Source organism: Amphiura filiformis, chromosome 7 (genome assembly GCF_039555335.1).
Source record: "Amphiura filiformis chromosome 7, Afil_fr2py, whole genome shotgun sequence".
Lineage (NCBI taxonomy): Eukaryota > Metazoa > Echinodermata > Ophiuroidea > Amphilepidida > Amphiuridae > Amphiura > Amphiura filiformis.
The window spans coordinates 50,087,767-50,100,355 of NC_092634.1; the positions used below are offsets into that span (position 1 = coordinate 50,087,767).

The 12,589-nt window shown below is 35.7% G+C and overlaps 1 protein-coding gene across 1 annotated transcript; it reads left to right on the forward strand.

The window, feature by feature from the left end:
• The first annotated feature begins 11,700 nt into the window (after positions 1 to 11,700).
• Positions 11,701 to 12,048, forward strand: LOC140157924 (uncharacterized). The gene has a single exon (XM_072181172.1). It carries the CDS (start codon positions 11,701 to 11,703, stop codon positions 12,046 to 12,048), a length of 348 nt encoding a protein of 115 aa, XP_072037273.1.
• The last annotated feature ends 541 nt before the right edge of the window (positions 12,049 to 12,589 follow it).

Below are 12,589 nucleotides of genomic sequence, written 5' to 3' on the forward strand. Positions count from 1 at the left end.
CATTTAAAATCTATGACGAAACACATCCCATCTCCAGTGACTGCCCTGCCCAGAGTTTTCTCATGGATATCTGAGCTGTTGAATCAGAACAGGAATGATGACTTTTCCATGGTCAGGTCAGAGAGATTAATTAAGGGAATGATAAATTAAACTGGTCTACTACAGTAGACTAATGTTACTGTAAACCGCTTTATCTTAATTTGCTACATTTTTTTTTGATTTGTTAGAAAACTATAAACTGAAACTGAAATTTATCTATGTTTTGCAATAGGACTAAAATTTATTTATGTTTTGCAATAGGCCTATGGCTATACAGATTGTCCCAAAAAATATTAACACAAGGATGGTGAATTGAAAATGGTGAAACTTATAGGACATTTTATAACTGCTCGTAAACATGGTAAAGAAGACTAATCAACAATTTATTCTACTTCAATCGGTGCACGGTCTAGAACAAATTATGCTTCATCCAACAAATTTGTAAAAAATCGTATTCATATATCTGGCTTTATTTGGTCAAAAAGAATAAAAATCAGGTTAATATATAAAAAAAAAACCATAAGAAATCTGTTTTTGAAATGGAGTGTCTAGATTACAAAAAATAAAAAAAAAAAAAATTATGATTTTTCCTATGACGTGTTCCCAAATTTTGTATGTGTGTGTGTGTGTGATTTTCTGCACAATTTATGTTTTTACACAAAATCTGTATTTATATTGAGATTACTTGCCTAATTTGCCAAAAATGTATACTTTGTATAGTCGCCCTATCTTAATTGCATCATAAGAAGTTACAGCACTTTGATTAATACATTTCTGAAAGTGAACATGATGAATGCAAAAATTTTTGACCATTTTGTTTGCTGATGAATCATATCTTTTGAATACCGATTGCAGTGAACTATAATTTATATTACTTATTCCTCGTCGCAGTTTTAAAACGGGTCCTACCCAGCATGTTTTACCGTCACTGCAAAAACAAGTGTTAATAGTTTAACACTATTTGAGTAGGCCCTAACACTTTTTAAACACGTTAAACCGTTAATTTGTTACAATATTACCATTTGTGTTAAAATATTAACAATTGTGTATTAAAATGTTAACACTCTCACACTTTTACACTGTGATTAAATGAGGATGTTAATTTTAAACGCTTTAACACGTTAACAACACTCTCTAAAAACAAGTGTTAATAGATTAACACTATTTGAGTAACATTTCTAAACACGTTAAACCGTTCAGATGTTCAAAATAGTAACATTTGTGTATATATTTTAACCCCGGGTGATTCACTCCCATTGTGACCTGTACACCATCCGCGATAATAAAAACGCGTAAAAAGGGTAGTTCTTCGTGGGTAGGCACGATGCGCGCGTATCGTGTTTAGGGTGTCAAAAACATGAAAAATTGGACAAAAGGGTAGCAAAATTGCAATTGCTAATACGCGGAAATGAAATTCAGGATATGAAATTTGATGCAAGGAAATTTGATGGTGCACAGGCCACAATGGGAGTGACTCCCCCCCCCCCCGGATTTTAACACATGCACGATTGTTAATATTTTAACATAATATGTTGATACATTAACGGTTTAACATGTTTAGAATAGTGTTAATCTATTAACACTTGTTTTTCACGAGTTTCTAATATAATACGCCATCACTAGTGTTAAAAGATATTTCTGAGACACCATGTAGGCCGTATCAAATTAATTTGTCTATCGTTTCCTGGAGGTTGTCCATATTTTGTTCAAGTTTTGCTTTTGATTTTAAAGCTTCCGCAATTTATTATGACGATGAAAAAATTAATTAAGCAACATGATCAAGTAGCGTACCGTGGCGCTCCTACGGGGGAGGAGGAGGGGGGGCTGCAGGAAAGGTAAATTTTGCCGCCCCTTCATCAACAGCCCGAAAAGGTTGACTCAATTTTTTCAGCCAGCTGGGCGCTCAATAATCTAAAAAGTGGGGGAGGGGGAAGGGAGAATCACAATTTTTTCAAACATTTTTTGTAAGAATTGGGGTGTCCTATCCCCCAATACCAACCCTATGGTTGAATATTTTATCTGTGAACAAAATTATATTATCATGCCATATTGAGGTGATATTTTGAGTTAAAACATGCTTTTTTAATGATTTTTATATTTTTGACCAATAAGCCGATCTGCCAATTTCGTTTCAGGTTATTTTGGAATAAAAATTATTTATTTGATAAGAAATGTATAATTATTATTAATACATTGAGTTGGATGTTTGGATTAAAAACGTTACAGTGCCATATTTCCGTAATCCATAATTTTTGACATTATAACCTCCAGAAAACCACAGGCCATTTCAGCATGAAATAATCCTACACATCATTTTGATTTGTCCACTTTTAGGGCTCTTTACGTAAGAGGAAAGCCGCACTAACAATACATCGTTACTGACAATATTCCAATTCGGAAGATATGCCTTTGACGATGTGTCCAAGGTCAGGGAAATATATGCTGCTTGGAACTTGCTTTTGTCGTATTTTGTAGCATTCATTTACTATATTCTGTAAGTTGTATTCCAGTTCTATCTTCTGATATTCTATATAGGCCTAGTACATATTAGTTGTAAATATTTGACTATCTACTGTGGATAGCATTCACTTGCTATCTACTGTAGATAACATTCACTTGCTATATACAGTAGATAGCATTCACTTGCTATCTACAGTAGATAGCATTCACTTGCTATCTACAGTAGATAGCGTTCACTTGCTATCTACTGTAGATAGCATTCACTTGCTATCTACTGTAGATAACATTCACTTGCTATCTACTGTAGATAACATTCACTTTCTATCTACTGTAGATAGCATATACTGTAGATAGCATTCAATTGTTATCTACAGTAGATAGCATATCTACTGTAAATATCGTTCACTTGCTATATATTTACTGTAAATACCATTCACTTTCTATCTACTGTAGATAGCATATATACAGTAGATGGTATTCACTTGCTATCTACTGTAGATATCATTCACTTGTTATCTACAGTAGATAATATCCACTTGTTATCCATCAGATAACACTTGCTATTTAGTAGATAGCATTCACTTAGATAGCATTCAGTTGCTAGGCCTACCTACTATTAGAAGTTATAATGCAGTTACTTGTCACAGTAGATAAATCGATTAACCTATGACCGGCATTTAAAATGTTTTAGTGGATTTTCATATAATATATAAGTATTGAACTGAGTGAAAATTTTGTTCAGTCAATTATTTTTAACAATATATAGAAAATATTAATCTACTAGCATATCCGGCATTTAAATATTTTAATAATCCTTCGTCGTATTCCGGGATTTGTCGCAACATACAATAACGGATTAGCAGTAGAATTAAACCACCAGATATAATAAGTAGAACTTGCAAAAGTACCATTAACTTGAACACCCGCGAGTGTCATGAAGACATACACATGAAATGGGATCCAACAGAGGGCAGAGACTCCGACAATTAGCCCCAGAGTCAAAGCGCTTCGGCGTAATTTACGCAAATCAGTAGTTCCTTCGGGTTGTATATTTCTATGCTGGCCAAGAGGTTCGTCTCTCCCTGCTTGTACTTCTAAATTGTCATTATTTGACGCGTCTGTTTCGCCTGTTTCATTTGGGCGGATTGATGATCCCCAATTTCGAGGTAACCCGCGTGAACGTTTTCGAATATTCAGAAAGATTATCAGGTTGAAATAGATGATAAGCAACACAGAAAGTATGGTATTGAAAATAATATTAACAACTTCAACTATGAACAAGTATTCGAAAACCACACCACATTCAAATGTATAGGCTAATCGTAAGATGATTTTCCTATCCAGAAATCGTATCCAATATTTGGGATAATACATTGAAAGAAACAGTAGCCATAAAGATACCGGAATACCGAATCTTACTTAGCCAAAATCATGGGTCATCGTAAGAAATATTTTCCAAAGGTATTTAACTAACACTTTCGCTATTTGGTACTTCACAATATAACAGTATTAGAAAGAAAAGGGCAAATTTCCATAATTTTGGGGCCCTTAAAATTGACAACATAAACAACAATCTCAGTGAATGGTATTAATCAGTAATCTAGGGGTCAAATTGGCTGACAGGGTATGTCAAGAAAAAATCACGGCACCCATTTGCGTGAAAATACAGCTTTTTTAGCCAATGTGAACATGGGGTCATCGGTTTGAATATTTTCCTTGCATATTGAGCTAACACCTCAGCTACTTGGGTTTTCACATGATACTAATGAAAATAAATGATAAAATGATCGTCATTTTTCGTCAGTTTGCTATCTACTGTAGATAGCATTCACTTCCTATCTACTGTAGATAGCATTCACTTGCTATATACTGTAGATAGCATTCATTTGCTATATACTGTAGATAGCATTCATTTGCTATATACTGTAGATAGCATTCATTTGCTATCTACTGTAGATAGCATTCACATGCTATCTACTGTAGATAGCATTCACTTGCTATCTACAGTAGATAGCATTCGCTTGCTATCTACAGTAGACAACATTCACTTGCTATCTACTGCAAAAAGCATTCACTTGCTAAGTTGCTATCTACTGTAGATAGCATTCACGTGCTATCTACTGTAGATAACATTCACTTACTATCTACTGTAGATAATGTCCACTTGCTATTTGAAGAAGATATTTTATTCAATTACTTTATTATACAGTAGATAGCAATCACGTCAATGACATGTTATCAACATATAACATTCACTTGCTACTTAGTAGATATCATTCACTTCTTGTCTATAGTAGATAGCATTCAGTTGCTACCAACAGTAGTTATAATTCAATTACTTTATACAGTAGATATCGATTATAAATCCGGCATTTAAAACATTTTAATGAATTTTAATGTAATTTAGTATTTAACTGAAGTGAAGATTTTGTTCAGTCGTCAATTATTTTTAACAATATTTGGAAAATATTAATCTACTAGCATATCCGGCATTTAAATATTTTAATAATCCTTCGTCGTATTCCGGGATTTGTCGCTACATACAATAACGGATTAGCAGCAGAATTAAACCACCAGATATAATAAGTAGAACTTGCAAAAGTGTCATTAACTTGAACACCCGCGAGTGTCATGAAGACATACACATGAAATGGGATCCAACAGAGGGCAGAGACTCCGACAATTAGCCCCAGAGTCAAAGCGCTTCGGCGTAATTTACGCAAATCAGTAGTTCCTTCGGGTTGTATGTTTCTATGCTGGCCATGAGGTCCCTGCTTGCTCTTCTAAATTGTCATTATTTGACGCGTCTGTTTCGCCTGTTTCATTTGGGCGGATTGAAGAACCCCAATTTCGAGGTAACCCGCGTGAACGTTTTCGAATATTCAGAAAGATTATCAGGTTGAAATAGATGATAAGCAACACAGAAAGTATGGTATTGAAAATAATGTTAACAACTTCAGCTATGAACAAGTATTCAAAAACCACGCCACATTCAAATGTATAATCGTACGATGATTTTCCTATCCAAAAATCGTAACCAATATTTGGGATAATATATCGAAAGAAACACAGTAGCCATATAGATACTGAAATGATATAGAACAAGTCGTGTCTGAATCTTACTTAGCCAAAATCAGCATGGGTCATCGCAAGAAATATTTTTCAAAGGTATTTAACTAACACTTTCGCTATTTGGTACTTCACAATATGACAGTATTAGAAAGAAAAGTGCAAATATTCAAATTTTTCGGCCCGTAAAATTTCGTAATATTGACAACATAAACATCAATCTCAGTGAATGGTATTAATCAGTAAGCTAGGGGGTCAAATTGGCTGACAGGGTATGTCAAGAACCAAATCACGGCACCCATTTGCGTGAAAATACAGCTTTTTTAGCCAATGTGAACATGGGGTCATCGGTTTGAATATTGTCCTTGCATATTGAGTTAACACCTCAGCTACTTGGTTTTTCACAACATGATACTAATGAAAATAAATGATAAAATGTTCGTAATTTTTCGTCAGTTTGCTATCTACTGTAGATAGCATTCACTTGCTATCTACTGTAGATAGGATTCACTTGATATATACTGTAGATTGCATTCACTTGCTATATACTGTAGATAACATTCATTTGCTATCTACTGTAGATAGCATTCACGTGCTATCTACTGTAGATAGCATTCACGTGCTATCTACTGTAGATAGCATTCACGTGCTATCTACTGTAGATAGCATTCACTTGCTATCTACAGTAGATAGCATTCACTTGCTATCTACTGTAGATAACATTCACGTGCTATCTACAGTAGATAGCATTCACTTGCTATCTACTGTATATAACATTCACATGCTATCTATAGTAGATATCATTCACTTGCTATCTACTGTAGATAGCATTCACTTGTTATCTACAGTAGATAGTGTTCACTTGCTATCTATAGTAGATAGCATTCACTTGCTATCTACAGTAGATAGCATTCACTTGCTATCTACAGTAGATAGCATTCACTTACTATCTACAGTAGACAACATTCACTTGCTATCTACTGCAGAAAGCATTCACTTGCTAAGTTGCTATCAACTGTAGATAGCATTCACGTGCTATCTACTGTAGATAACATTCACTTGCTATCTACTGTAGATAATGTCCACTTGCTATTTGAAGAAGATATTTTATTCAATTACTTTATTATACAGTAGATAGCAATCACTTCAATGACATGTTATCAACATATAACATTCACTTGCTACTTAGTAGATATCATTCACTTCTTGTCTATAGTAGATAGCATTCAGTTGCTACCAACAGTAGTTATAATTCAATTACTTTATACAGTAGATGTCGATTAACCTAAGTCCGGCATTTAAAACATTTTTATGAATTTTAATGTAATTTAGTATTTAACTAAAGTGAAGATTTTGTTCAGTCGTCAATTATTTTTAACAATATTAATCTACTAGCATATCCGGCATTTAAATATTTTAATAATCCTTCGTCGTATTCCGGGATTTGTCGCTACATACAATAACGGATTAGCAGTAGAATTAAACCACCAGATATAATAAGTAGAACTTGCAAAAGTGTCATTAACTTGAACACCCGCGAGTGTCATGAAGACATACACATGAAATGGGATCCAACAGAGGGCAGAGACTCCGACAATAAGACCCAGAGTCAAAGCGCTTCGGCGTAATTTACGCAAATCAGTAGTTCCTTCGGGTTGTATATTTCTATGCTGGCCAAGAGGTCCGTCTCTCCCTGCTTGCTCTTCTAAATTGTCATTATTTGACGCGTCTGTTTCGCCTGTTTCATTTGGGCGGATTGATGATCCCCAATTTCGAGGTAACCCGCGTGAACGTTTTCGAATATTCAGAAAGATTATCAGGTTGAAATAGATGATAAGCAACACAGAAAGTATGGTATTGAAAATAATGTTCACAACTTCAACTATGAACAAGTATTCAAAAACCACGCCACATTCAAATGTATAATCGTACGATGATTTTCCTATCCAAAAATCGTAACCAATATTTGGGATAATATATCGAAAGAAACACAGTAGCCATATAGATACTGAAATGATATAGAACTTAAGTCGTGTCTGAATCTTACCATACTCAAGTCCTTTGGTCACCAAGACATACCGATCGTAACTTATTAAGACGATAGCCCAAATGCCGACATTAGCCGACGTCCAATCTACAATTAACCACATTTTACAGATATGCTCACCGTAATTCCATACACCGAACATTCTGTAAAGGTTGTTGAAAAGTAGCGAATTAATACCGACTAAAAAATCAGGTATGGCCAAGTTGAGAATGTAAAGATTTGGGGTTTTGTTGCGTACATTCTCGTCAATTGCAAAGACTACGATCACGATTCCATTACCTGCAATGGTAACAATACATATAGTCCACACTACAATGTTGATTAGCACTTCAGTCCATGTGTTTTGTCCAGTAACATCGGTATCAACTATATTAGGATGATAAGTCACCGATGATGTGTCCAAATTCAAGAAAGGTATTGTTGTGTCCTGGAAATCACTAATCATTTCAGTTTTCGTTTCTAATGTTGTATTGAATACACCCTCCATCATGTCCATATCTGCAAAAATACAGAACGTGTTGGTATGCAAGGTAAGGCAATTGTCTACACTGAAGTGGTGGTGTAACTGACAGTCCGCATTTTATTACTTTTCTCATTTTGATCAATCAAATTCAAATCGTATACTGTCGGTCTCCTTATTTAATCACTTTCAATCCTGAATTGAAAGTCAAAGTCGTAGTTAGTCTCGGTCCCAGCCGATTTGTGCTCCTTCGTGACGGAGGAACACAAACCGGCTGGGACCGAGACAAAGTCGTAGTTATACACCACAACAGCAGTCTGGATGAAACCAACATGCAATTCTTTATTTTTGTTCTTTTGATCAAATTTTACAGATTTAGCAACATCGATTTGCAGATTCGTCATGCGTCGTTTAATGTTACTGAAGTTCATGCTTGTTTGTAGTCTGTGTTACAGACTGGGAAACTGATTAATACCCGCGAGCTACCAACATGTGTAGGAGTATAGCGTACTCTACAAATCATATACTTTGAAAACTTGCTTGATTTATTGTTGTTAATGAGTTATGTACGTTTTACAAAAGTATTGTTGTTTCAGCTCTCTGTACAACATAACTCAAGAACCACAGGACCTACAAAACTATATCTGTGATATTTGAATTCTTCTTCACACTCGCTATGAAATGATCAATGCAATTTTTGCCAAAGCTGACTACCATTCGCAAGATGCTATGAACTACCAAATCGCCACAGTTTAAAATATTTGCTAACCTTAAGCGTTGTTGTTTCAGCCCTCTTTACAACATAACTCAAGAACAACAGGACTTACAAAAGTATAATTGAATTCTTCTATACACTCGCTATGAAATAAGCAATGCAATTTTTGCCAAAGCTCACTATCATTCGCAAGATGCTGTGACCTACCAAATCGCAACAGTTTAAAATAGTTACTAACCTTAAACTACATATACGCTACAACCAAACCTGAATCATCGTATCAACATTCTCTTGATATTGTAATATTCTCAATTACTGAATACCAAAGTGGCAATTTTGTAAATTGCTTGTGCCCTTGTGATTTTTCCGGCATGCAAATACATGTGACTTAATAAAATGGTTGAATACAATATTGTTTATTCTGACAATAAATGTCCTTTTATCAAATACAATTATTAGTCATTATACGGCAACCTGCCGACATAAGTATATATGTAAAAATGAGTGAGCGATAGAAATTGGAGGCCAGAAATAATGTGTAACTTAATTTTTTGTACATGCAATTCTACTATTGTGAAATTTCTTTTCATTTCATGCTTTTTCTTTCTTTCTTTCTTTTATATGTGTGAAATTTGGTTGATCTCCGCAATGTTCTGAAGAAGAGAAGTAATTCATTGGTAGAGCACCAGCGCAGTCACCTTCGGAGCCTTATTTCACCCTTATACAGATGAGCACTCCATTATAATGCCTCTTTGAAGGTGTCTTGGGAAGTATTTCTTGAACTGCATATCTCCTAGTCTTGGGTAGGCATCAATCAATTTTCTGAGGTCTCTGGACTTAGGACCAGACTCTGGTGGGTTAAACTGGTTTTAAGGGCCCAACCGTCCCGCTTCCCTAAGAGTACATTCCAGTGCTGACATGAACTCCATCAGCCGAAATGATCCCGAGCACCTGCGTACACACAAGCTCAATTGCAGCGAGCTCAAAAGGACATCCTCAGACGTTGTGTCCACGAAGCAGGAATCTCTGAGGTCTCTGGACTTAGGACCAGACTCTGGTGGGTTAAACCAGTTTTAAGGGCCCAACCGTCCGCTTCTCTCAGAGATAGATTTAATTAAACCATCATCAGAGATTGGGCACAGTATATTAGTACTGTAATACAATATTTTTGCAGGATTTTGAGAGCTAGAGGTGACATAAATAAGAAAAAGAACCACCTGGAGAACCACAAACGTACCTGACCATGAAAGGTTTTATGCTCATATACTTTGGATATTTTACAAAAGCATGATATTTTACAACAAAAAAGCCCAAACAAACAAACAGAATAAACAAACGAACAAAACGCATGGAACATGCCAATATGCCAAATATAAATGTGTCTTTGTTATTGTTTTTTATTTTATTTTTTTAAATCTTAAATATCTGTATATTTGTTGGGTTATTTGATTATTTCGGAACCGACCGGCACGATATTTACAATGTGAGCTGTATTTACTTCTTTCTAGCTTTTACGGTCGTGTAAAAGCTTATAAATGTCGGGATTTAATAAATGATCACTGTGTAATGAATTTATAGGGTAACAAGCGCAATAACGGATGCGAGTAATTCATGGTCATAATGATTTTTCGCACTCAGAAGCGTACATATATTCGTTTATTGGTTTATCAAAGGGCTTTCTGATATGTTTATTTTAGTGTATTTTCTTGAACAGCCTTGCAAAAGCCAATTTTATAAATTTTGAAAATACTAGTAACATGGTACATTTGTGTTTGACGTGAATTACGACCAATTCAAGGTTGTTTTACATATACATAGAAACATTTACATAGAAACATGCATGTACAATAATCTTGCCGTTTCTTTCCCGATCAAAAACAAAACGGATTAAAGCAGAGTAAGCGCAGCGACGAAAGTAAGCAAAACTGCAATTTCATGAATAAATGAAATCTGAAGTTGAAATTCTACCCAAAAGGATTGCGCTTCCTTGCATGCAACTAGGAAAGTTGAGACTTTCCTGCTTGCAACGGACACAGTATATCAACTCAACTTTGATTCAACAATTCAAGTGTTCAGCGCACAATGTGTTTTGTCAGTTGCAAGGGATTGGGGTGGGGTCACTAATATTTCAAGTTGTATATCATAATCACCCGCAAAAAGTACCCAAAGCAAGTATTTTTCATTAGTGTAAAATGGACCCAAAGCAAGTACTATGCGGTTGTTTTCCTCAAGGAGGTTTATATAACGGAGAAACCAATAGATTACGAAGCGCATTGTTCCTTTGATGCCAATTTGATTTACCGACAGGATACTCATAAAACAAAATGATAGGCATGATAGGGGTGCATGACCGACTCATCGAAATCTCAATCAGTAACAAACTGAAAATAATGAACACTTTTTTTCAAAAAGGCAGCAAGTAGGAAATGGACCTGGAGAAGCCCAGATGGAAGCACAAAGAATGAAATTGATTTCATTCTCACAGACAGTCCACACATCATTCAAGATGTAAAGACAAAGTGGATGTACGTAGTGACCATAGGATGATAATGAGCAAGTTAAAAATCAACACCAGACTCGAGAGGTAAAATTACTAAAAACCAAAACAAAGTAGCATCAACCTAGAGAACACAAGAACTGGCCATGAAATTGCAGGAAATAAACCAAAACCTCAAGAAACCAAGATATCAGATTCTACCAGAACACTCATGGAGAAGAGAAGATCAATGAAAGCAGAGGGAACAAACATACAACGTGTTGAATATACAGAAACCTGCAAGACAATCAGGAAAAAGCTACGTGAAGATAATGAGCTACAACAACAAACTGATCAAATCCACAATTGAGGAAAACAAAAGTCTGAAGAAAAGCTATAAGAAACTAGGGCAGGGGACCAGGACCAAGTTCTGAATGAATGCTTATATGCCAGTGACAAAGACACAAATGAATCCGGAGAACCCACAAGAAGAGATACCCAATGTTACTAATTGGGAGGTACAGCATGCCGTAAACCAAATGAAGAGAGGGAAGTCTCTTGGACCTGACAATGTGCTCATCGACACAATTAAGGAAGGAGGGGACATCATAACCAAAGAATCAGCAAAGCTGTATACAACATGTATGCAAAAGGGGAGAGTGCCAACACAGTGGAAAGAAGCCACTATGATGATTATTCTGCACAAGAAGGAGGACAAGCGAGACCTAAAGAATTATAGACCCATCAGTCGAACTTGTACAAGCTGTACACAAGGATGCTAACAAACCGATTACAAAACATACTAGAGAGCAATCAACCAACGGAACAGACAGGCTTCAGGAAAGATTTTTCAACCATAGACCACATCCACACTATCAACCAACTGAAGGAGAAATGCCAGGAGTACGACATTCCACTATGCGTAGTTTCTTATAGATTACAAGAAGGCATTTGATTCTGTTGAAACCAAATTATCAGTCCTGAATGCACTTAAAGACCAAAGAATCAGCAACGCATATTGAAGATCTTCAAAGACATCTACTCAGATCGCTACGACACAGAGAAAATGCACAAAGACAGTGAAAAAAAAGAATGATAAAGAAGGGAGTGCGCCAGGGAGACACTATTTCACCAAAACTCTTTACAGCCACCCTAGAAGGACTTTCAAAACACTAGCCTGGAGACAAAAAGGAATCAGCATAAACGGAGAACACGTGAGTCACCTACGCTTTGCAGATGACATTGTCACTATATCAAGCAACCTGAATGAACTTGATACAATGCTACAAGAGTTGAACGAGGCAAGCAGGGCAACCAGACTAA

Excerpts from the sequence above, each read along its gene's own strand:
- LOC140157924 (XM_072181172.1), top strand. The coding sequence starts at position 11,701 with ATGAATGCTTATATGCCAGTGACAAAGACACAAATGAATCCGGAGAAC.